This window comes from Chaetodon trifascialis, chromosome 12 (assembly GCF_039877785.1).
Source record: "Chaetodon trifascialis isolate fChaTrf1 chromosome 12, fChaTrf1.hap1, whole genome shotgun sequence".
Taxonomy (NCBI): Eukaryota; Metazoa; Chordata; class Actinopteri; order Chaetodontiformes; family Chaetodontidae; genus Chaetodon; species Chaetodon trifascialis.
The window spans coordinates 12591477-12613457 of NC_092067.1; the positions used below are offsets into that span (position 1 = coordinate 12591477).

At 43.1% G+C, this 21981-nt stretch overlaps 2 protein-coding genes across 2 annotated transcripts in view; one reads left to right on the top strand and one right to left on the bottom strand.

Moving 5' to 3' along the window:
- The window catches only part of igsf3 (immunoglobulin superfamily, member 3), a 72081-nt gene extending 63527 nt beyond the window's left edge, over positions 1-8554 (bottom strand). Inside the window, exon 1 of the mRNA XM_070976773.1 lies at positions 7493-8554. Within this exon, the coding sequence (XP_070832874.1) occupies positions 7493-7532 (40 nt within the window). The 5' untranslated portion in view covers positions 7533-8554. The remainder of the gene's footprint in view (positions 1-7492) is intronic.
- gpm6bb (glycoprotein M6Bb) overlaps positions 1-21981 on the top strand; it is a 387662-nt gene that overhangs the window by 73827 nt on the left and 291854 nt on the right. The gene's annotated exons all lie outside the window — the stretch shown is intronic.

A 21981-nucleotide genomic window follows, 5' to 3' on the forward strand; every position in this document is an offset into this window, starting at 1 on the left:
CATCCCCAAATCCATTAACTCTATGAGGACACCTGCTACCCCACTAACCTCATCTCCCCAACCCCCATTCCTAACCAATATCAACCCTCAGCCCTCCCTCACACAGACACACATCCCCCACCCTGTCTGAATGACAAAGCACTGTGGTCTCAAACGAAACTTTCACACAGACATAGATTATGCAAAAAAAAAAAAAAAAAAAGGGAAACTTCACAATATCTTGTCATTAGCAACTGTTCTAGCAGTGTCAACCGAATGTTTGCATTAATTGTTGCAAAAGAATGTGGGGCTATAAAAACACTCAGCTATCTTCGGTCATTATCCATCGTGTGCTTGTGCACAATTAAGCCTGACAGCTGTATCTACTTTATGTACAGTGGTTAGTTTTTGTATGACTGGCAGCTCGCTATCAGTTCCCACGTTTGCGCATTAAGCTGTAGATTGGAAAGGAAACTAATTAACTATTAATTAGTCTACTTCAAACAGACTTTTTCTGCCATTGTCAGTCATTTTGCCTTTCAGGCAGTAAAAGACACGCGCTTGTATATTCATGCATTTATGCATAAGCAATTAGATACAAACACACACATGCATCTCTTTGGTTTTAGGTGTAAAGCAGAAAAGAAGCACATTAACAGAACATAATGGCAAAGTGAGTGAAGTGCTCTTCATCATTGTGAAAGAGGATTTTTAAAAAGGGGGAAAAAAAAAAATCGATCATGCATGATGACATTTATTAATGCATGCGCGCGCGCGCACACACATACACACACATATATGGACGTGCACACCAAGCTAAGCGTGTGCCACTGAATGTGGATCAGTGGTGTGCAGGTGGGGAGCGGTCGCCATAGTTACTCTGCCTGGTGTATATCCCACCAGCGTGGGATCTGCTCGGGTGGAGGATCAAGCAGGGAGCACGGGAGTGTGGCTGCACCAAAGGACAGCAGCTCTGAGCGTGGTGGGTGCATGCGTGTGTGCGTGTGTGCGTGTGTGTGTGTGTGTGTGTGTGTGTGTGTGTGTGTGTGTGTGTGTGTGTGTGTGTAGGAGTGAAGTGGAATTCTCTCGCTAGCCAGTCATCATCACTCCCAAAACAGAACAGCAGAGAGGGGAGGAGCAGACCACATCTCAAGGGGAAGAGGGCTGGGTTGGTCTTTTAACTGGGCAAGGAAGGTGCTCGTAAACAGCCCAAGGTAGATGAGGCTGTTAGACACTGATCTGATCCTACCTCTGATGCTGTGAGGAAGACGGAGCGATCTGGTTTGGATCACACTTGGGGGCAGTTTCTAATTAGTGCTCTTTGAAGAGAAGGTGGGCTGGGCGTAGCATTGTTTAGAAAAAGAGTGGAGGGTGGGGGAGGGAGGTCAGGGGCTATTCACTGGAGGAGGAGGAGGAGGAGGAGGAGGAGGCAGCTGGAGTACCGTTTGAGTGAGCAGAGGCAGAGATACATGCAAATCGACCCAAAAGAACACTTAAAAGGTTTACAGACTCGATGGCTAACGGGTTGTTGTGGGTTGTTATCACAAAACATGAGATACGATCTCAGGCGTGACGAGGTCCTCCACCGCTTTTCTTTTAAATGTTCCTTATGTCCCATAACAGTACCAATGAGAGCACTTTCTGCTTTTATGCCTCTAAAATGTGAACCTCACTGCCTCTGGATATTAGAACGGCAACCTCTCTCATCATCTTCAAAACTCTTTTTCATCAGGATTTTAATTTGGAGTCACGTTACGGCCTTAGTTTTAAAGTCTGAGTCACTGGTTTTCACATTATTTTTTCATTTCTGGTCTTGATCTTATCCTTTCAACGTTTTGTTTTTTTTTACTTTTAAGATTTTATTGCTTTATTTTACAAATTTTTAGTCCTTTTTTTTTCTATGTGTTGTTGTTTGCTTCTACCCCGTTTCATGTTTGTATAAAAGGTGCTAGATATAAATAAAGCTGACTTAAGTTGAGTTGAATTGAGACGTGCAGGCGCAGACGTGCACTCCTGGCAGGGACTTGTGATGTGTCAACCAGAGGTGCTGCCGCTGCTGCTGCGTCAAAATCAGACACAAAGCAGACGCTGCCTCTGCTCCAGCTCTAGCTCCAGCCACTTCCCTGATTCACTGTGGCAGGCAGGAAGTCTCCCTCAAGAACTTTGCTTCACTTCACACAGTCACTCATCTCCCCAAGTGAACTGGAGAGAGATATGACTCAGATCTGGGTCATGGGGGAGGATCATCGTTCAAAAAAACCCCCCCAAAAAAACAGACACTGCATGAGAAGTCTTGCTTTGATTATCTACAACTAACTTGGACTTTTCATTTATTGCTTTGCCTGCAATTCAGTTCTGTCAGTTCAATCTCAAATTGTACTTGATCTGAGCTCCATTTGAGAAAAAGTTGCTTTATGCCTTCACACTAAAGCTTCTTTCACACAGTCTGTTCAAGGCGGGAATGTTGCGGCATTATTCCACCTCGCCGCTCTGTATAAATTGTACCAACGTGGTGTTTGGGGGGGGGGGGGGCATTGTTGTTCTGCACTTAAGCTGGCAGCGGAGGTAGTAACAGAGCTGAATCTGTGTCTGTTTAAAATGGGGAAGCTGGAGCCACCAGACGCTGCTGTGCTACACGTCACCTCGGCATGCTGTCTGAAAATCACACGCCGGGGCGGCGTTATGCCGGCACTGTTTGGTTCAGTGTAAAGAAGCAAAGTCGGCATAATGACGGGTCTTCTTTACGGCAATACTGCAGGATCACTGCGTATAAGGAGCGCAACTTTTTACCTTTGAGAAGACAGAGAAGCCTGATAACAGGGCAGAGTGGGGTTGTTGTAAACCTGCAGTGGTAGTTGGGTGTGAGTTTCTGTAGCAGGCTGTGAGGTCTGTATTACAGGGCAATCATTTGCCCTGTGGGTAGTACACACTAGTAACCAGCAGTTGACTTGCCTTTAGGTGCACCTCATGCAACAAAGTCCAGAAAAACAAACCAATGCTAGCACCATCACACAACCCTCCACCCCCAACTTCTATCAATGCTTGACAGTCCTGACACTAACCTACAAATGGCCTGCGTTTTCGTGATGCACCTCGAGGTTAATGAATATTTACTGATACCTACCACACAGCCGGTGGATGATAGCCAAGCTGCCAATCTCGTTTCTGCATTTTCATTGTTTGCTTTTTTTGTCAGTTGAGTCAACAATGTTATGATATGAAAAAACAATGGCACAAAAGACGTCTTGTCATGGGTTTACACAGAGGCGTGGGCCTGGTGCTTATGATGCAAACAAGCGTGCACGGAAAATAACAAGGGGAGCAAGCAGCTCCGCAAAGAGACAGCTGCACGAGCCCGTATTTCCCCTAACAGAGACAAGTAGCTCCACTGTTTCTGGTGGCGGGTAACAGGCAAATATAATGAGTAACAAAACTCGCGACAGCCACATGCACACACGCCAAACTTTTCCATACATAGCACTGAATCAGCTATACAAACAGCTAGACAGTGACTTATTGCATTTGGCTTCACTGTCTAGACAGCACTCTCCTCTAAAGAGTCAGCTGAGGCTTCCAAACACATGGAAAGCATTCCCGGTGTGGAAACAGCTGACTCAAGATGCACAGCAAAAAGACCCAATGGCTTGACCACACATGAGCTAAAAATCCCTGTCATTTTGGGGATGGGGGCTTCCAGCTGTCACTCTTATTTGGAACAGAGAGGCTGGCTGGGGTGGGCAGGGTGTGGCCTGGGAGCTTTGAATCCTGACAAAGCTTGAAATGCCCGTGTGTTGACCTCAGCAATCCTCTGACTATAAATATTAAAGAAGTCAATGAAAATAATTATGACACTAATTATTTTTAACGCCGCCCCTTTTTCCTCTTCAGTCTAGCTAAAATGATGAAGCTTTATCTTTATGCAAACAAGGCCGCAATTTTCCTTAATCTTGCATCATAATATCAAAAAACTAGACGGCAATGAGTGCACAGTCGTCTAAATGAGCAATTTCCACATGCTAGTTTCTTTGGCTGCTAATTATGAACTTGTTTTCCATTCACAAATGCACACATTTTAATGAGGATGTCTAACGTGGAAAATGAGATTCTTCAGCTCTTAACTACTTTGAAGTATTTGTGACAATCGTCACGGCAGCAAACAGACAATCAAATCTATACTTAAGTGGCTGTAAGTGCTGCCCTTCTGCAACTGTACAAAAGTTATGAAAAAACAACACAATAGTTATGCCTAAAATGGAAATGAGCTCTTAAGTACCTTCATGTTGTTTGATTGGGCCAATTACGGAGGGCCAGCTTTACACTCCGGCTGATGATAAGCGCGAAGTTTGATGGCGTCACTTCAACAACTTAAAACTTTTCTCTTTTCAATCAATAGCACTATAATGAGCCAGGATAACAGGCAATTGTTTCAGCTTCTCTTCTGACTTTAAGACACTGATCAAAAATAGCATCAAAAATCGGACTGGAAGATAAAGACGACGGAGAGGAAACGCGGAGACATCAACACAAACACAGGAAGGAAATGGAGGAAACTACTGTTCCTGCAGGTTTTACTTCCACGACTAAAAAGCATGTATACATTATACTTTTTGAATTCATTCCTCCTCTCTAGGTTGTCGCCAGTTTTCCAGTTATTCTGTATGGAGTCCTGAGATGTGTAGTCCATCACAGCAAACATCAAGGCTGCAGTGCATTTTTTCACTCCAGTTTCACTGCAGTTCCATTATTGCTGTGCGGTAATGCAGTTGACACATGTTTAAAGGCTGCCATTACATTTTCACACCCTACAGAAATAAATGGAAGCCAGCAGATGTAAGGGAAAATAAATATTTATGTATATAGAAACTGTACAGCAGGATTTAGAAAATCAGAAGCACTGATGTAAAGTAATCGTGGTTTGTGGCAAATGGGATAAAACAATGCTCCTGTATGTGTCTGACTTTCTTCTGTTATGTTCCCTTTGAATAAGAGGATACGCCCACTGTCACGCCCCACTCTAAGCCAACCCTCATGAAAAATTTATCACATTTTCCTATCCAACCATCTGATGTAGAATTGTGCAAATTCATTCATAACACATTCAGATGCTGTGTGAACAGGGCGGGGGGGGAAGCACCTGTCCCACTGAGCTGGCAGAGATAATCAAGATATATATATTTATAAATGTGTGAATAACTGTATGTGGCAGAATGTGCATCTTGTCAGACATAAGCTTGAAGATTTTCTTCTCAACAATGTGAAGCTGCTCTGAGACCAGCTGATAAACAGGACCAGTGGCAGCTCGTCTGAACCTGGACGAGTGCAGGCTGCTCTCCTGTCAGCCCAGTAAATGGAAACCACTCAGGCATTTCACACTTAAACCAGCCGGCTTCGCACATATTACATTTCAATTTAGTTATATAAACTGGGATGTCTTGAGTACTTTAGCTTGGCTCTAGGTTTCAAACACACTCTTACATAAATAGAGCCCCCCCCCCCAAAAAAAACTAAATTCATTAATTAAAAACTCACACTGTTACAACACACAGAAAAAGCATGACATCGTTTGCACTCTCTGTGGGGAAGAAGGAAGACATCCTGTTTGTAAAGCTAATAAACATTCATTCCTTCAGGCAACTCTTTTATTATGTTTTATATCATAAACCCCCCGTGCCACACAAGCACACGCACGCGCACTCACTCACACTTGGTTGCAAACTCAGCAGCATAAATAACCCTGGTATAAAATCTGCCTGCCAAAACACTGCAAGAGGCAACAGTGACTGATACAGTCTCCATCTTACACAGCTGTCATCCACCTTGATTCCCTTTTCTCTTTTACAACCAAATGCAAGTGCAAACACGTACAGCATGGCGCCTCACGCATGTGGCAACATCAGACAGCTGATCACACACGCAAAAGACAGACACAAGCACGTCTCACTTAACACAGATACACGCACAGTTGGAGAGAGATAAACAACTGATATGGCAATTTATTACCATAGAGTCTGTTGCAATATGTCATTAATACACGAGCACCAATAATGCCTCACTGAAGCAAATAATTAATATTCACATTTGAGATGGTAGAGCTACAGAATTTGACTTGTTTGCTTACAAAACAATGAATTATTGCCAGTTCATTTTCTGTCAATCAGCTGATTTTTCAGCTCGGGAGGATTTATTTGCAACACGTCACGTGTAATACTGCCAGCCTGATATCACCAGTGATGCTGGCAACATGTCATCACAGCATTAGAAGATATCATGAGTCCCCTTGTGATTTGTGCCAATGATCACAGGCGCAACTCATGAAACAAAACCTACTCTTTCCCAGCACCTGAAATGTTCTTCACCAGCCAAACCGCTTCCCATTTACCCATATGATTCATGATTATTATGTAATACGAAAACCCTGCCTCATCCAGCCCACACTGTGGATCAGATCTGTATTCTGACTGTGTGCAGGCTTCTCTACTGTACTCAGAAAAGCACATCTCACATTTCCATTGAGAGAAAAGTCATTTAAAGGCCCCATCCCAGTGAAAGTCTGATGCGCTGAAAGGGGACACGATGCAAGGATGGTAATCCTCTTGGCCAAGTGGGGGCCTCCAGCGGGCCGACTTCCACTCCCACTCCCACTCCCGCACCCCCCTCCTCTGTCCCCCGGCAGCGCTGACAGGCCTCCCCATCCAGGAACAGAAAAGCCATCTGGTGTTTGTTTGGGACAGTTCACAGGCAGGATGTACTGTGTTGTGTTCTATGTGTGTGTGTCAGCAATCATGCCTGTACTGAATGTGTGCATGTGTCACCGGGTGCGCGTGCTTCAACTCGCATTTGTCTGTGAAATCCAGTCAATTGCAGGTGAGTGTGAAGTGTGTGAGAAGTGAACACACAGTGGCAAAGTTAACCTCGAGGCATGGCTTACTGTACAACCACTGAGCTTGTACCCAGTGTCTTCACACCCACTGTATGACTTCATACCCTGGAGGTGCTGACGATCCAGGTGTGTCTGTGATGTGTGTGTGTGTGTGTGTGTGTACAAATATACTGTAAGTGTGTATTTATATACAAATATGGGTGAGTTAATTACAGACAATAGCAGGTTGTGTTATGATCAGCCCTTGTTCACAAGAGTATAGGCTGTATAGGGTTAATCTGTGACTAAAGTCCAAATATCACATTAACCTACTTCAGCGCACACACACACACACACACACACACACACACACACACACACACACACACACACACACACACACACACACACACACACACACACACACACACACACAGCTGTTCACAGGCATCTGTCATTATCGCTGTGATTATCGATGTAGCCTACTTCCACCTGACTCATGATGACTAGTGGTTGCTCTCCTAACAAACCCGCACAAATTCACATGTCATACAGGTGTGCCGTGACTGACGCACGAGCGCATTCATTCACCTAGTGGATCGAAACAGAGTGGGGGGCACAAATGAAGGCTGAAAGCGTCCTCTGATGACTTACCGAGCAGCGCGCAGGCAAGAAGGAGCGCACCGGTTGCCATTGTGTGAGAGAGAGAGTGTGTGTGTGCTGTCCCGCAGATTCACTTCCAATATTCCCTTCAGATGAGGTGGCGATGTGTGGTCGGGTTTTTCACGTCGTGGTTTAACCGCTGCTCCTGAAAGAAGAAGGAGGAGGAAGAGGAGGAGGAGGAGGTCTACGAGCGACAAAAAAGCGGCCGGGGCTTGTCTTGAGAGTCAAATCCACAGCTGGTGAGCCCGGCGGTTTGCCAGTATCCGACTCACCTCCCCGGTGTCCTCCTCCTGCTGACCGAAAAAGAAATGAAAAGAAAAAAAAAAAGAAAAAGCTTCTTGCTTCCACCCTCACCTATCTGCTTTTATGGCTGACGACGAGTGCGTAATGCCGGGCGCCTGGGCGACCCAACCCACTCCCCGTTCACTCTACACATCCGAGACTGCGGAGGCGATCCACACCGGCAGCCCCCTCGGTGAGACACTAAAAGTCCGGCGTGACTTGCGCGTATTTGGAAACCCGCTTCCAGACAGGGGACTAATGAGTAGCGGGGGTCTGAGGGTGCTGGTGCGCGGAGCCAGCCTGAGATAAGTCCCTTCTAGAATATGTTTCCCCCTCCCCGTCACTGATGTGGGAGAGCAAATCGCGGTCCAAGCAGGCTCTGGCTTTCTCCGCGGAAATCCCGGAGACTATAATCAATCTCCCACTATCGCTCCGCAGAAAGCCCAATGGGCGGGCGCTCTAGACGAGGCAGACAGGGCTTTGTGCTCTGACACAATACATCAGATTAATCAATGAACACTCTCACTCCAAATGCCCCGCTTCTCGACTGGAGCACCAATACACCTGATCTAGCAAATTTCGACAAGACGGCCCACTGAAAAAAAAACCCCAAAAACGCTCCTTTGTTAAAACGCGTCTGCTGAATTACAACCTGTGTGACAAATGTGGCTCCAGACTGAACCAGGCCGCCGCGCGTCTTCCAAGGTTATTTCCCCTGTTTCCTGCTTTCCTGCAAGCGCCACTTTTGTTTGCCTGGCAGTTTTGAAAACTTACCAGCGTGCTCGTGTGCTCCCACCCCCTGACGGAGACCACGCCCCGGCCGTGCAGGACACCGCCGGCCGCGGAGGGCGAGGTCTCATTTGCATTTGTGATTGGAAATTCTAGGCCAGGGCGATGATGGCTTGAATGGGTTAAGCCAAGTGGAGGGTAATTAAGCCTCTAAAGCTAGCAATTTTCTCCGCTTTTTATTTTGCAGGGTAGAGTTTAACCACTTCTTGAGGCTGATATGAATTGCTTTATACTGCAGATTAAGTGTATAATGATAGGGCCTTTCAAAAGAAATAGAAACACACTGTGGCTTTAAAACTAGATTATTCACTTATGGTGTTTACTTGTCTTTTCCTGATCACAAAAGTCACCTTCTCATGAATATTTTACCCAGCAGTCTCTGTGTTATAGACACAATATTGCTCCCATCCCCCTCATACAAACAACTGGCAATCAACATAATGAGGTGCCACTCTGCTTGGGAGCTGTAGGAAATATCAGAACAAACAGCACTTTCCCTCCAACACGTTACAGTTCATCTTTCACAGACTGCATGTTGCAGGATTCCACCCCTGTTTGATTCAGATCATAAGCAGCTAAACCAAACATTGCTTTGACATACGCTCAGATTTATTTATTTGCACGACTCTGCTGCTGCAATATTAGCAGGATCTCAAAATAGACAGGGTGAATGGGGGTTTGCAGGGAAACAGAAAATAGCACAATGAGATAATACTGCTTTGGTGTGAGGCTGAGAAAGAGCGTTGCTGTCTGGAGAAGATAGAAATGTAGAACCCAAAAAACTCTAACTTAGTGCAACCCAAAGCTCCCTCCTGTGTAATACATAAATAAATGAGCAGGCCTTTCCATGTGCATACAAAAAGTAATTGCAATGGACCCATCTGTTATTCTCTTTATCAACTGGGAATTGCAAGTTTCCGAACACCGCCTGAATGCAACATGAATGCCATTTTTTTTTTTTTTTTTGGAAGCAGTAAAAATGATTCTCTTCTGTATGCTGGGCTCATGGATTTCAGCTCAGATAAAACCTCTTGAACAACCGGTGAAATGGGTCTGAGCCCTGAGGCACGAAAAGAGATATTTACAGAATATAGTGCATTAATAAACCGTAACCCCACATCTGAATAACAGTTTAACCACACAGTTTAATGGGGGGACAAGGGATCTTTTTGTCCCTCCTTCTGTCTAAAACTGTGTCATGGTATTAACAGAAAAGAGAGACAGCTTTTAGCATGTTTATATAGAGAAAACAAAGGCTTTAGCAGACATTGCTGCCAACAAAAAGTAAGCCAGAATGGGATTAGACACTGGTATGAAGCACATGGGTTATTGGTTCAGCGTCTCCAAAGGTCTATCCAGGTCCGGTGCAGCTGAATTAATACACAGCCAAACAGAGCTGGCTAGGTAGGCCATGTGCATTACACCTGGTCTACATATTGCAGCGCCTAAATTTAGCTCAGTTCTCCACAGACTCCTTATTGCATGGACGAGTGATGGCACAATTTGCACAGGCAGGCAGCTAAAAGGCAGCTGTGATGTCGTTTGAGCCAGGCATCATGTTCACACTGAAGATGAAGTCACCTTTGACCCCTCACACCGGCTTTGGCAACTACCCAGAAGTATGTTTGCTTAGAGAGAGAAAGGCTGCAGGGGATTGTTTGCAAGTACGGTGGGTGCTGGGGATCACAATAGGTCTCCATGGAAACAGAGGAGTCTGCATTGTGTGCACTTCATAACAGGGTCCATCACAAAGTCTAAAGTCTTGATAGCCACAGCCTTTTTTGTCTGTAACATTCGTAATTGTTCAGCACTGTTTTGAGGCTTGTGCAGGCTTTTTTCCCTACTTCTTTTTTAATCTTAATATTTCAGTATCCTCACAGCACTGTCTGCTCAGCTGGTGTCAGCAAGGTTACACAGGATAGCTGCGGGAGGCTCGATGTGGAGAAAGAGAGAGATTTGTTCACTTATTTCATCATACACACATTTTCATAGTACATCCCAAAAGTATATGAATGATTTATTGGATTTCTCTGTGCATTTTTCTCCAGTCTCACATGTATATGTCGGTTTTTACACAGAGGGGCATGCAGAGGCAATTCACACACAAGCACATAGATGCGTGCGTTAATACAAACGAGCAAATACTAATGTAAGTGTCAATGCAAATTACATGTGGATGTTCCTCATTGAGACAATAAAAGCACGTGATTAAATACCACGCAAACATGCAATCACATGTGAACTCGCTTTGTTGAGGAATTCCAACTGTAAGCTGGGGAGCACAAAGGATACAATGAGCCCTGTTACATAAATGATGTCTGAAACCAAGAGAAAATTATAAATAAGTAAACAAAAGCTCTTTGTTCGGATGGAGTCAAAAAGCAATAAGAAAAAAAATTGAAACTACTTCTGTCCATATTTATTCTGAAAGGCTTCCCTAAGAAGAGCGAGTGGGGAAATATGTAATCCAGATGAGGAAAGATGTAAGGAAGATAAGCAGAGAACAGAGAAAGTTTAATGTGTCATCGTCAGACAAAAGTTCTGTTGCACTATGTGGTTCATCTGAATTAAACATAAGTGCAAGTGGACAAGAGTATCAGTTATGAGGCAAAAAGGACCGGGCGTTGCTTATGGAGAGAACAACTACTGAGCAAACCCGCTTTGTGATCCATGAACAAATATGAACATCTACAATCAAACATCTCTCCTAATCCATGCGCATGTGGTTTGCTGTTATAATCTGATCTTATACAGATTCTGTTAGAGGGCCATGAGTGCATGTAGAGTGTATAGTCGCAGGTACCAGTCTGACATATTGTATATACTGTGTACTGTGGGCTTTGCAGTAAGCAGACTGACAGACAGCAGGCAGAAGGTAACACTCCAGCTGGGACCAACCGGTTTCAAGCGTGCCACTCTTCTATCCAGGATTTAATGTGAGCTGAGTCACTACACAGTCGAAGTAATACAGTCCAATTTCTCACGCCGCACTTCACATCGGCACGGAAGACCACACTCTACATTATCAGATAACCTTTGATTATCTGCAGCTGAGGCTGGCACAGTCACATATGTAATTTTGTGTCACCCACAAGCAGTTTTTTAAAAAGCTAAAAATCAAGCTCAGCCATCTGAACTTAAAGTTCCGCACATCAAACTTATGCCGCATACTCATAGCTACAGTCGCAGGGGTTTATTTTGCATTGCATTACCCGGCTTGGAGCTCAAATCACTACATTTTCCTGCAGGTTAATTATTCATTAGTGGGGCTCTTAATGTAGAGTATTAATATGAAATGACTGTCAAGTTCCCAATAATCCCTTTCTATCTGTCTCCTCTTCCATCCTTCACCTCTGATACCCTTTTCTCTCTCTTTCTTTGTCATTTCTTTGCTGCATTCTACAAAGACTTGTCTTTTTTTTCCTCCCACTTGAAGGCTCTCATTACCATGATTGCTTCATAATTATATGTACTGGTACTTATGGAAGAGTCTGAACGCATATTCGTCTTTGTTAGTGCATGCGCGTGCTTGCACTGTAATTTTTATTAAAGTTACTTCGCAGAAGATGTGTGTTTACATGCATGTAAGCATGTAAGCAGGATTTCAGCGAGCACACAGTACACAAGGTTTAGCAGTAATTACTACACTTGAGTGAAAGCATCCACTCTTTTCTTTCTACCTTTGCAGGTGGTTGTGAGGACGTCAGTGTCTGCTTATTTACGTCTCCCTTGTTTTGAAATTACAAAGAGGCTGGAACAAGAACCGAACATCACATGTAATTATCATAATCATTAGCTCATAGGTGGTTGTAAGAAATCTCCTACACTTATTTAATTGCAGATGATTACTGTCACTGAATGTGACAAAAGCTTTTCAATGAAGTGAACAAACAATTCAGCATCTGAGTAACAATGGATCTTTTCACACAGTCTGATCAGGCTTACTATAGGTATTATTAAGGAGGTTATATTATCTGTTCAGTTTGTCTGTTTGTCAGTAGGATTATGGAAAAGCTGCTGGCCTGATTTTCAGGACACTTGGAGCCCTTTTCCATACACATGTACTGGCTTGGCTTGACTCAGTTTGACTTTGTATGTCAACTCAGCACGGCAGAGATTTGCATCTCCATTGCAACATGGCTACCTGCTTGAAGGTATGTGTTTAACTTGTGATGCGCCTGTCTTGACTCAATGACGTTTAAAAGTAGCACCCTCTTTAGCCCTGTTTATTATTGCTCATGGCAACGGTTGTTGGTCGCTAGCTACTTATTATCATGGATTGTCGGGCTGTTGTTAAGATCTTACTGGGCATCTGCCACTTATTGCTTGAAAAATGGAGACAGGATGATTGAAACCTATGAAGTATGTCATATCTGCAATGTCTGGCAATGGCAGCAGAAGCTATTTAAACTGCTGAATTGTCCCTAATAATGACAAAGCTCATCTGATGTCAATGCAACCCGCATGGAGGCGGTCAGATGCCCTTTGCCCTTACTCTGGACATCATCCATTTCGTGCGCAACTTGGCACAATTTGCCGAGTTTAAGCTGGTGATAGAAATGCAAATAAATGCTACATGGTTTGACTTAGCATGGCCAAAAAAGGAAGGCCAAGGAAGAACCCATCAAATTTTGGGGTGGATCCAAATCACACGGCAGATACACAAATTATTTTTCACTTTCCTTGGTGGAATCAGTGCCATAAATCTTAAAATCCAGTCAATGGTAGTAAAGTTCAGTAGTGAGAAAACATAGCCAACTGTTGAAAAACAATGACTCCATGTCACAATCCACATTCACATGCACCAGTAATCCTCAGGGGCAGCCGACACATTGTATTGTAGTTGCTCGCACTCGTTATGGAGCCCTCGGGGACAGTGGTTTCATGGGATAACTGGTACAATTGTAGCATCACCACAACTGTAACAGTGTTTTTTTGTTTTGTTTTGTTTTGTTTTTCTCAAACTAAAGTGTGGCTCTGGAAACATAGATGCACACATGATGCAATGAATTATATTCCTTCTCACATCCACAAGTGAAATTCTAATAGATTTGGATATATGCTATATCCAGATATTTAAAGTGGTCGAGCTTGCAGATTCGCATATCATAGAAGAGTGAACTATTGGCCTTGGCAGAGGTCTGCAGTTCTGAGTGCCCCTTTAGTTACTCTGTGTTACAGCAGGCGTTAATGGACACACATTGTCAGCACCAGGACATGCTGTATAACAGAGCAAGTCAAGATACAATTATAACATTTTCTGGCAGCAGTGTGAATAAAATCCTGCTTCATGTCATGAAGTAGGACATCTGTGTATGCTTGTTCTTTACTTGCATGCAGCAGAGCTAATTCTGCTGTGATCTTGATTAAAAATTATTTTAGGAAGTTTTCATGCATTTCCGTTGCTTTCATCTCTCTTCTCTGCCTGTCTGTCTTTTGTCTCTCTTTCTCATCTTGATTATGTGGGTGTTGCCCAGCGTGCAGACACAGCTGAATGTCATACATTATTCATTTGCAGCGTACTGGACAAAGTGACACACACGCAGACACACACACACACACACACACACACACACACACACACACACACACACACACACACACACACACACACACACACACAGGCGCTGCACTCTCAGGGAATAGCTCATGACGACAAGGGCACCAAGGTGAGCTGTTCACACTCTGAAGACTGTTCGACTTTACGCCCCAAAACACCAACCACATTACACAACATGCACACATTTCCTCATCTCCCCTCGCACGTACAGGCTTGTCCTTTTTGCTGTTGGGTAACAGCAACAAAGCAGATGCTATCTATCAAATCCAGGCTGAAAAACACAATTTGCTTTTTCATGGTCACACTTACAGGAGGTTCTGCTTTGTGTATGCAGAACAAGGTAACTCATACTCACCACACACTCCTGTAAAACTGACATGACTCATGACTGCAAGAGGAAGTATGTGGGCAAAAAAAGGCTTTTGGAGGCACAGTTAATACACCACCAGATTACTGAATCACAGCATTATCCAAGCTGGTTACAAAAGAGGGGCACTACGTGTTAAATTTGAGTAATTCTAATAGATACATGATATGACATGAATCACATTGAGTGCTGATGTTTAATTGTATTCACCCATATCCTTTACTTTTATGTTGTATCACTACATAATTTCATGAATGTAAGTGATAAACTGAGAATTTCACATCACTGTGATTGGCAGTATAAATTCTTTTTATTATTAAGGTGGCAGTGAAGTCTGGAGAAATTACAGGGTAGTTGTCACTGTAATTTTAGCATTTAAAGAGATTTTTGCCCCCAGAAGATCTCAGGTTCTTCCTCTGGAACGCTTATATTACTCCCCCATTAGTTCAATACAACACAACCACACAGCATGTATTATCTGACCTGAGTTCACAATTCGCTCCTGAACAATGCTGAAAACAGGTCTGACACTGCTTGACTTGTATGAAAACCATTACACAACAATTACATGATTACTGTATGCTTTTATTATTGGATTACTTTAACCTCAAGGGTATATTTTGGTGTCAACTTCAAGTACTCTAAACCGTTATTTTTGCTGCTGTCTTTGACATTATTATAGGTTGTTGCATGAGTATAAGATGATCAAAAGAAAAGAAGTGACAGAAGAAAATTGACATTAATAGGTAAATAAAAACACAAATCATATCAGACCAAACGTATTCATTTGGGGCATCAATAAAATATAAATTATCTTAAGTTACAAACTCACAGCTGGTTATGCAAGGTAAACAGGATAGGACTCAAACAGACAGAGGAGGCAGTGGGAGGATTTCAGTGACTTATTGATGGAATAGCTATACTCGCAAGTACAGGTAGGCAGGCAGGTAGGTACAGGTGCAGGTAAACATACAGATAACAGACACTTGAATACAAAAACAAACTCAAGCAACCATCAAAGCAACAAGGATGAACAGATAAGGGGTGAAGAAAAATGGGCTGGTTGCTTATCTGTATGACTGATGAGAGAACAGGAAACAGGTGAGTAGATGGGTGGGGCATTCAGGCGATGGGGAAAGGAGGGCGACGTCCGAGGGCATCTGGTGGACAGGAAGAGAATGGCAGTTTGAGCAAATGTGAATATGGGGTATCGTCAAGGCTTCAGCAGTACTTTGCTTGTTTACTTCAAATATACTTGTATTTACCTTCAGTTTTAGTGTAAAGGTAGACTCAGTACTTTGACATCATGTTATATTGTGTGACAGTGTTAATGTCATTAATTTCCACTCTTCACATTATGTGTGCTCTTGCTGATGTTACCATGTTGGTTATTTGAAAATGAGATGGTGTAGCTCATGGGGTTTATCGTGAAAATAAGATTTGAAATAAAATGGCTGCTGTCCCAGTGTCCCAGACCTCTGAAAATCAGAAAAATTACTAATATTGCAGGGCCATGAACTTGTGTGGTTGTATCTCAGCAACAGCACTGAAAAAACTATGTGACATCATGGCTGACGGTGAAATCTGAGACGAGACAACTGAGAATGCTACAGACTCCGGGATCCAGGTATTAAATCCTGTTAAAGGTCACATTGAGGTATTGATGGCAATGGCACACAATCAGTCACACAATAAATTTGGTGTAAAGAAAGTGACTCAGATAAGGGCCCATTATTGTAAAAATCTATCTATCTATCTATCTATCTATCTATCTATCTATCTATCTATCTATCTATCTATCTATCTATCTATCTATCTATCTATCTATCTATCTATCTATCTATCTATCTATCTATCTATCTATCTATCTATGTTAAGGTGGGTATTTGCTAACTTCTAACACACAAAATGATACTGACAATGCAAGATGATGTTCTGTTCTTTTGATTTAGATCAAGGCAATCTGTACACTGATCCTTCATCAAACCAATCAGATGGGAATTAACAGATAAGGATTTCTGAGCCAGCTCTCTCTCTCTCTCTCTCTCTCTCTCTCTCTCTCACTCACTCTCTCTCTCTCTCTCTCTCTCTCTCTCTGTGTATGTGTGTTGTTTTGCAGAGGTAAAGCCCAGGGCTTCTTAAATGATCAGGCCAGTCCGATCTTATCTCTCCTGCCTGACGAACAGAAGACACAGCTGCCTGCCTACCTCAGGCTGAGTCATGCACTTCACTCTCTTAAACAAACACGCCTGCATATTCATCTGCGCAGACGCACACAAAGAGACACACACATGCACAAGCAGTTTCAGACAGGCATACACCTGCTATGAAAAACGCTGCCTCTGATGCAAACGCTATCTCGTGCCGGCACTCCCATGCAAAACACTTTCCCTAACATGCGTTTGAGCCCGCTCTCCTTTCTCATCTCACCAGTGTTCATCAGTCACGTTTATACGGGTCTTTCATGTCCTTCAACATTCATAAGCAGACCTGTCCTGGTGACTGACTGTCTTGCTGGAAAAACACTGTATTTCAGCATGTAGCCAATCTGTGCAGACCTGAAGAATGTCATGCATGCACATGTGCAGGCTCAAACAGGCATGTGTCGCCTGTGCACAAAGTCCAATCTTGCCCCAACAAACAAACAGCCTTTCTCACTGTGAGCACTTGTGCAACAGAGCACCCTCAATCCAATGAATCACAACATACGACATTTTGCAAGTCCTGACATTCTCATCTTACATCACGAAGCTAGAAATAATTCTTGTGGGTCCGCATTGATTTTTGGGTTTGACCTTTAGCACTGAAGGCTGCTGAAGAAAAATAGTAACAGTTTGTGCTGTTGTTTTATGGTAATGAGACTTTCAGTAGTGAAAAAGATATTATCATTTTAAATCAATAGGATACTTGGATTCAGCTGCATCATATTATGTGATATGGGTTCAAGCATATTAAAGGATCCTGGGGACGTTATTCAAGGGCTTGTAAATGCTACAGGAAGTCCAAAGAATTTATTATCAGATAGCCATTGACATATTTGGCTTGGATTGCATGTCTGATGAGCATTAGCTGCACCACAACTCATAACAATCAAAAGCGGATGAAGCCTTTATATTAAAAAAAATCTCTTTTCTCCATTTAGTTTTTGTCAGAGCAAAGTGTTGTAGATTTACCCCTGGGGCAGCCACAAACTCGCTGTACATGCAACCATTTCTCAACATTGCAAATACACTCATGAATTAGTTAAACGCAAACATCTGCAAAGGGGAAAAAAAGAGGCTCTGTATTGGCTCAGATGGCCCATGTCCCGTACTTTAAACATTTTGTGAGCAGCACACATGCAATAATAAAGATAATATTTCAGTCAAGCTGTCTGAATCCAGGACTTGCACTCACTCCCTCAGGATTCCATATCTTCACTCCTCTTGGTCTATATTCTTCAACTGAATATGAGTGCATGTTTAGGGGGGATTAGCTTTCCTCCCTCTGAACCAGGCAGGGCTGTTAGCAGAAGCGTTTTAATTGATTTTGTAGTGGTAGCTGTTGGGAATGCCTCTCACTGTTAAAACATGCTTGACACACAGAAATCAAAACAGCTTATTACCACATCAAAGGGGCAACCACCCTCTTGCCATTTGTGCAAACCGAACAGCCAATTTTGATGACGCAGAGCAGTTTACGAATATGTTTATGTTTAATTTATGAGCTTCCCTTTGGCTGCGTTATGGTCATCTTATTGAATATTCTCAGGATATTTACCAGCAATCATCCTACGGGGAGGGATTGTTGCTTCATGCTTATCATATAGGTTGAAGGGGAGCATTTATACATCGTAGCAGAATGTGGAGCAAAAAAACAAACCAAATCTCTCCCGACAAAATGCGCGATTGAATCGTGTTGGTGAAGTATTGGAGTTTGCTCATCCTCAGAGGTGTTTATCTGAGTGACATGCGCTCAGTGCACAGGTTCAGTCATGTGTTCTCTGCAGCTCTGATATCAGACGGTCTTCAGCACAGCGTGAGGCTCAGCTCCAGGATAAAGAAGCTGCTTACCAACAGAAATACCAATTACTGCACACTGCATCATGAAGCCTAATGGGCCTGCTGTGGCAGGGAGACTCTCAGGATGAAAGACTTGTAAGTTCTCTTCCAGTAAAACCTGTATGTCAGCCCTCAGCAGCTTGTTTTAAGACCACCACCACCAGTAGAGGTTTTAAGGACCTAATACTGACACTATGTTACGACAAAGCTTTATAATTGTATAGCTTTCCTTGCTCAGCTCACATACAGAGCTGAATATACTATATGGTTCATTAAAAGGGCAGCATCTGCTGTTAAATCACGGTAAACCATGATCTAAACTCACATATTAAGCTTCTAATCTTTCACACAGAAAAGTGAGTCTAAGTGTGACAAACATGTTTGCAGGCTACACACTGGCCTCCTGCTTGAGGTTCTCCAGGGGTTTGCCTTTCATGTTAGCCGTGTCGGCAGCAGATTTGGCTATCTCTGCTGTAAAAAGGTTATGGAATGTGAAGAAAATACTTGTTGTTCTTCTTATTATTATTATTAAAGTCAGGTCCTTGTGTGATCTGGTACTTTAAAACTTAAAAGGTAAATCAGTAGAAAACTGCTCTCTGCATGTGCTGAATGTTAGAAAGATGCTGCACTCTTGGTCACACCCAAATCAGCGATGTTTTCAATCATTTACAAAAAAGAATATCTTGTGCTTGTACATTGGTGATTGCAGGGTGGCTAGAGGTGCAAGGTGATTCAAAATTTCATTGCACCAGCTATTTCCTGCCTTATTAGAATCAGTGCGGATTTTGGTGTCACCTCGTCAGCACTAGATCAGTAGTATGCAATTCATGTTGAAAAATTATCACCAAATGCTTGTGCCTGCATGCCGAGTGATTTTCTAATTCAAGGCTAAAACCGAAAATGAACTGGAGAGAGTAGCTTCTGAGATGGCTGCATCAGTACTGTACTGTATGTAATTAGGCAGAGACTGGCAGATGATGAATAAAAGAAAACATCACATAAAAGTATCATGGGATCTCTCATTACTTCCATTATGACTTTGAGTCTGCCTGCGCTCTGGACCAGAAGAAATGATATACCTACACATGGACGTGGACCAGACCATCTCTGTGCCCTCAAGGCCTGCCGTGACACACTGTGAGACCCTGATGGTGTGTGACAGGCCTGCCTGCCTCAGTGTCACATCAACCAACTGCTCAGAAAGAGAGAAGCCACAAGAGAGACAGAGAGAGAGAGAGAGAGAGAGAGAGAGAGAGAGAGACCCTGACAGAAGGAGACTTTAAGTCTCTCAGCTTCATATTTCTCCATATACTTACTTGATTTGACCAGAGGGCCACGATGGAACAGATACAAGTGTCTCAGGAAATGCACTAATAAGGATCATAAATTGAATAAAGGAGAGATCAATGTCAGTAATAAGTGGTTCATTTACAGTTATGAAAACCTTTTTTTTTTTTATTTTACTGTTAATACTCTCATGGTGTTGGTTACCATGGTAGCCACAGGATGATCTAAAAGGTGGGGATAGTTATCAAATCCTCCAGCTGAAATGATTATGTACACATTAAACACCAGTAAGCTATAGCGCATATTGGCTGTGAAAATAATGAAGAAGTGCACATACAGTTTTTGTGGACGGTGTTTTTAGTAAGTAAAAATGATTAATTGAGTGAAGCTGTTTGCATTCATGTGAACATGCTTGCCTTTTATGGTCACATGCATGCGACTGCATCTGTATCATAAAGAAGTGCATATTTGCATGTGTGGTTGCAGATGTACACAAACATGAATGCTGTAAATGCGCTGTAAATGTGCCAGACCCTTGGTCGAACTGTACAGTCTTTGTCAGCTAATTAGCAGCGTGAGTTAGTGTGACAGCAGTTGGGGGAGCGCCTTACACGCAGAGAGAGGCTGATGGGAGCTGATGGGCGCAGCAGAGCGTCGTTGCTGGTGACTGAGGAAGAGGAGGGGTGGTGACAGCATCTAAACCGCTGCTAATGAAGACATCAGCTCACTGGCAAAGCTATCTTCGTCACAGGCGAGGCAGCCGTCAAAAGTGGCATTATGGCATGAATATATTGCTCAGACAGCACAGAAGAATCGTCAGATGCGCACAATGCGGCGCAAAGAAATGAGGCATTTGTGTTTGTGAACACACAATTATCTCACGCCAGCAGGGATGGTGGTGTCCTGGTGGCATTGCATAGCTAGTCAAATGTGCAGAACTAAACTAAAGAAAACAGCAAATACAATCAGATTGTCTGTGTTTGTTTGATGGATCTGTCTGATTTGAGCAGAGCTTCATGTTAGTCTTCCTTACAGTATGAGCCTGCGTTATTTTGGTACGCCAGCAAATACACTAATCCACAAAGGCTGGAACAGAGTGGCTTAAAGCAGCAAAAGCAACTGCATGTCTTTATTCATTTTAATTTCAGGTCGCCCCAATTGTGCTTATGGTGTTACCATGACAATATGAAGGGAAAGAATATCTCTTGTATGTGAGTTTCAAAGATGTGTAGGTGAACATAATTGAATAAAAAAGTTCAGATTCTAAAAGAAGGCAAAGAAACGATAAAAATAAGAGTGGTAATAAGAACTGTGCAAGGTAAAACACAGATTTAATAAACTGCATACAGGGTGAGAATAGATGAAGCAAATGGATGCAAAGACAAACACTCCCCAGTCTTATGCGATATTTTTCCTAACAGCTAACAGCACAACTGTGGCAGCAGTCTCTTTCTTGGTCTCTTTCTGTTGGTTCTCAAAGTGACCATGACATATCTCCCCTCTCTGCCCTCCAGGAAAACATTTTGGATGCGAGACCCTGACAGGCACTGGGTGTGAGGAAAGCCTTCAGTGGCAGGCTGATGTATTGGCTGATTAGCAGCTTGCGCGGCCTCTGCTGATAGAGTTCCCCGATAGCTGCAGAGCTGTATTTGTTGTCCTGCTCTGAGATACCAATGAACGAATGTTTTGGAAGCAGATGACATTTTCCTCCACTCTCATCCCTCAGCTAAGAGGCCTCTTCTCTGCCGCAGCTCTGTCAGTATCAAAATCAGATAACGTCAAACTGTACACAGACAGCGTTGAACCAGCTTAACCGTTGTTTTCCCATTTTCTCACCCAGGAAAGTTCACATCAACAACTTCTGTCAGAAATCACAGTTGCGCTAAATTAAAAATTCCTGCTCTCGCTGACATCTCAGATGGCATGCTGCTCCTGTCTCCTTGGTGATGCTTGACTCAGATTGCCCTTGCCAGCATGTCACCTGCAAGCCTAACAACTGCATTAGCCGTATATGTCATCGGTTATTCACGTTGGGCACACGTTGCTGTCACTGGAAGTTCTTTGATGCAGATTCCCAGTGATTCACTAAAGAGATTTTCTGAATGATTCTCGTTTGAATGATGACAATTACGATAACGACCAAGAGTAGCTGCGA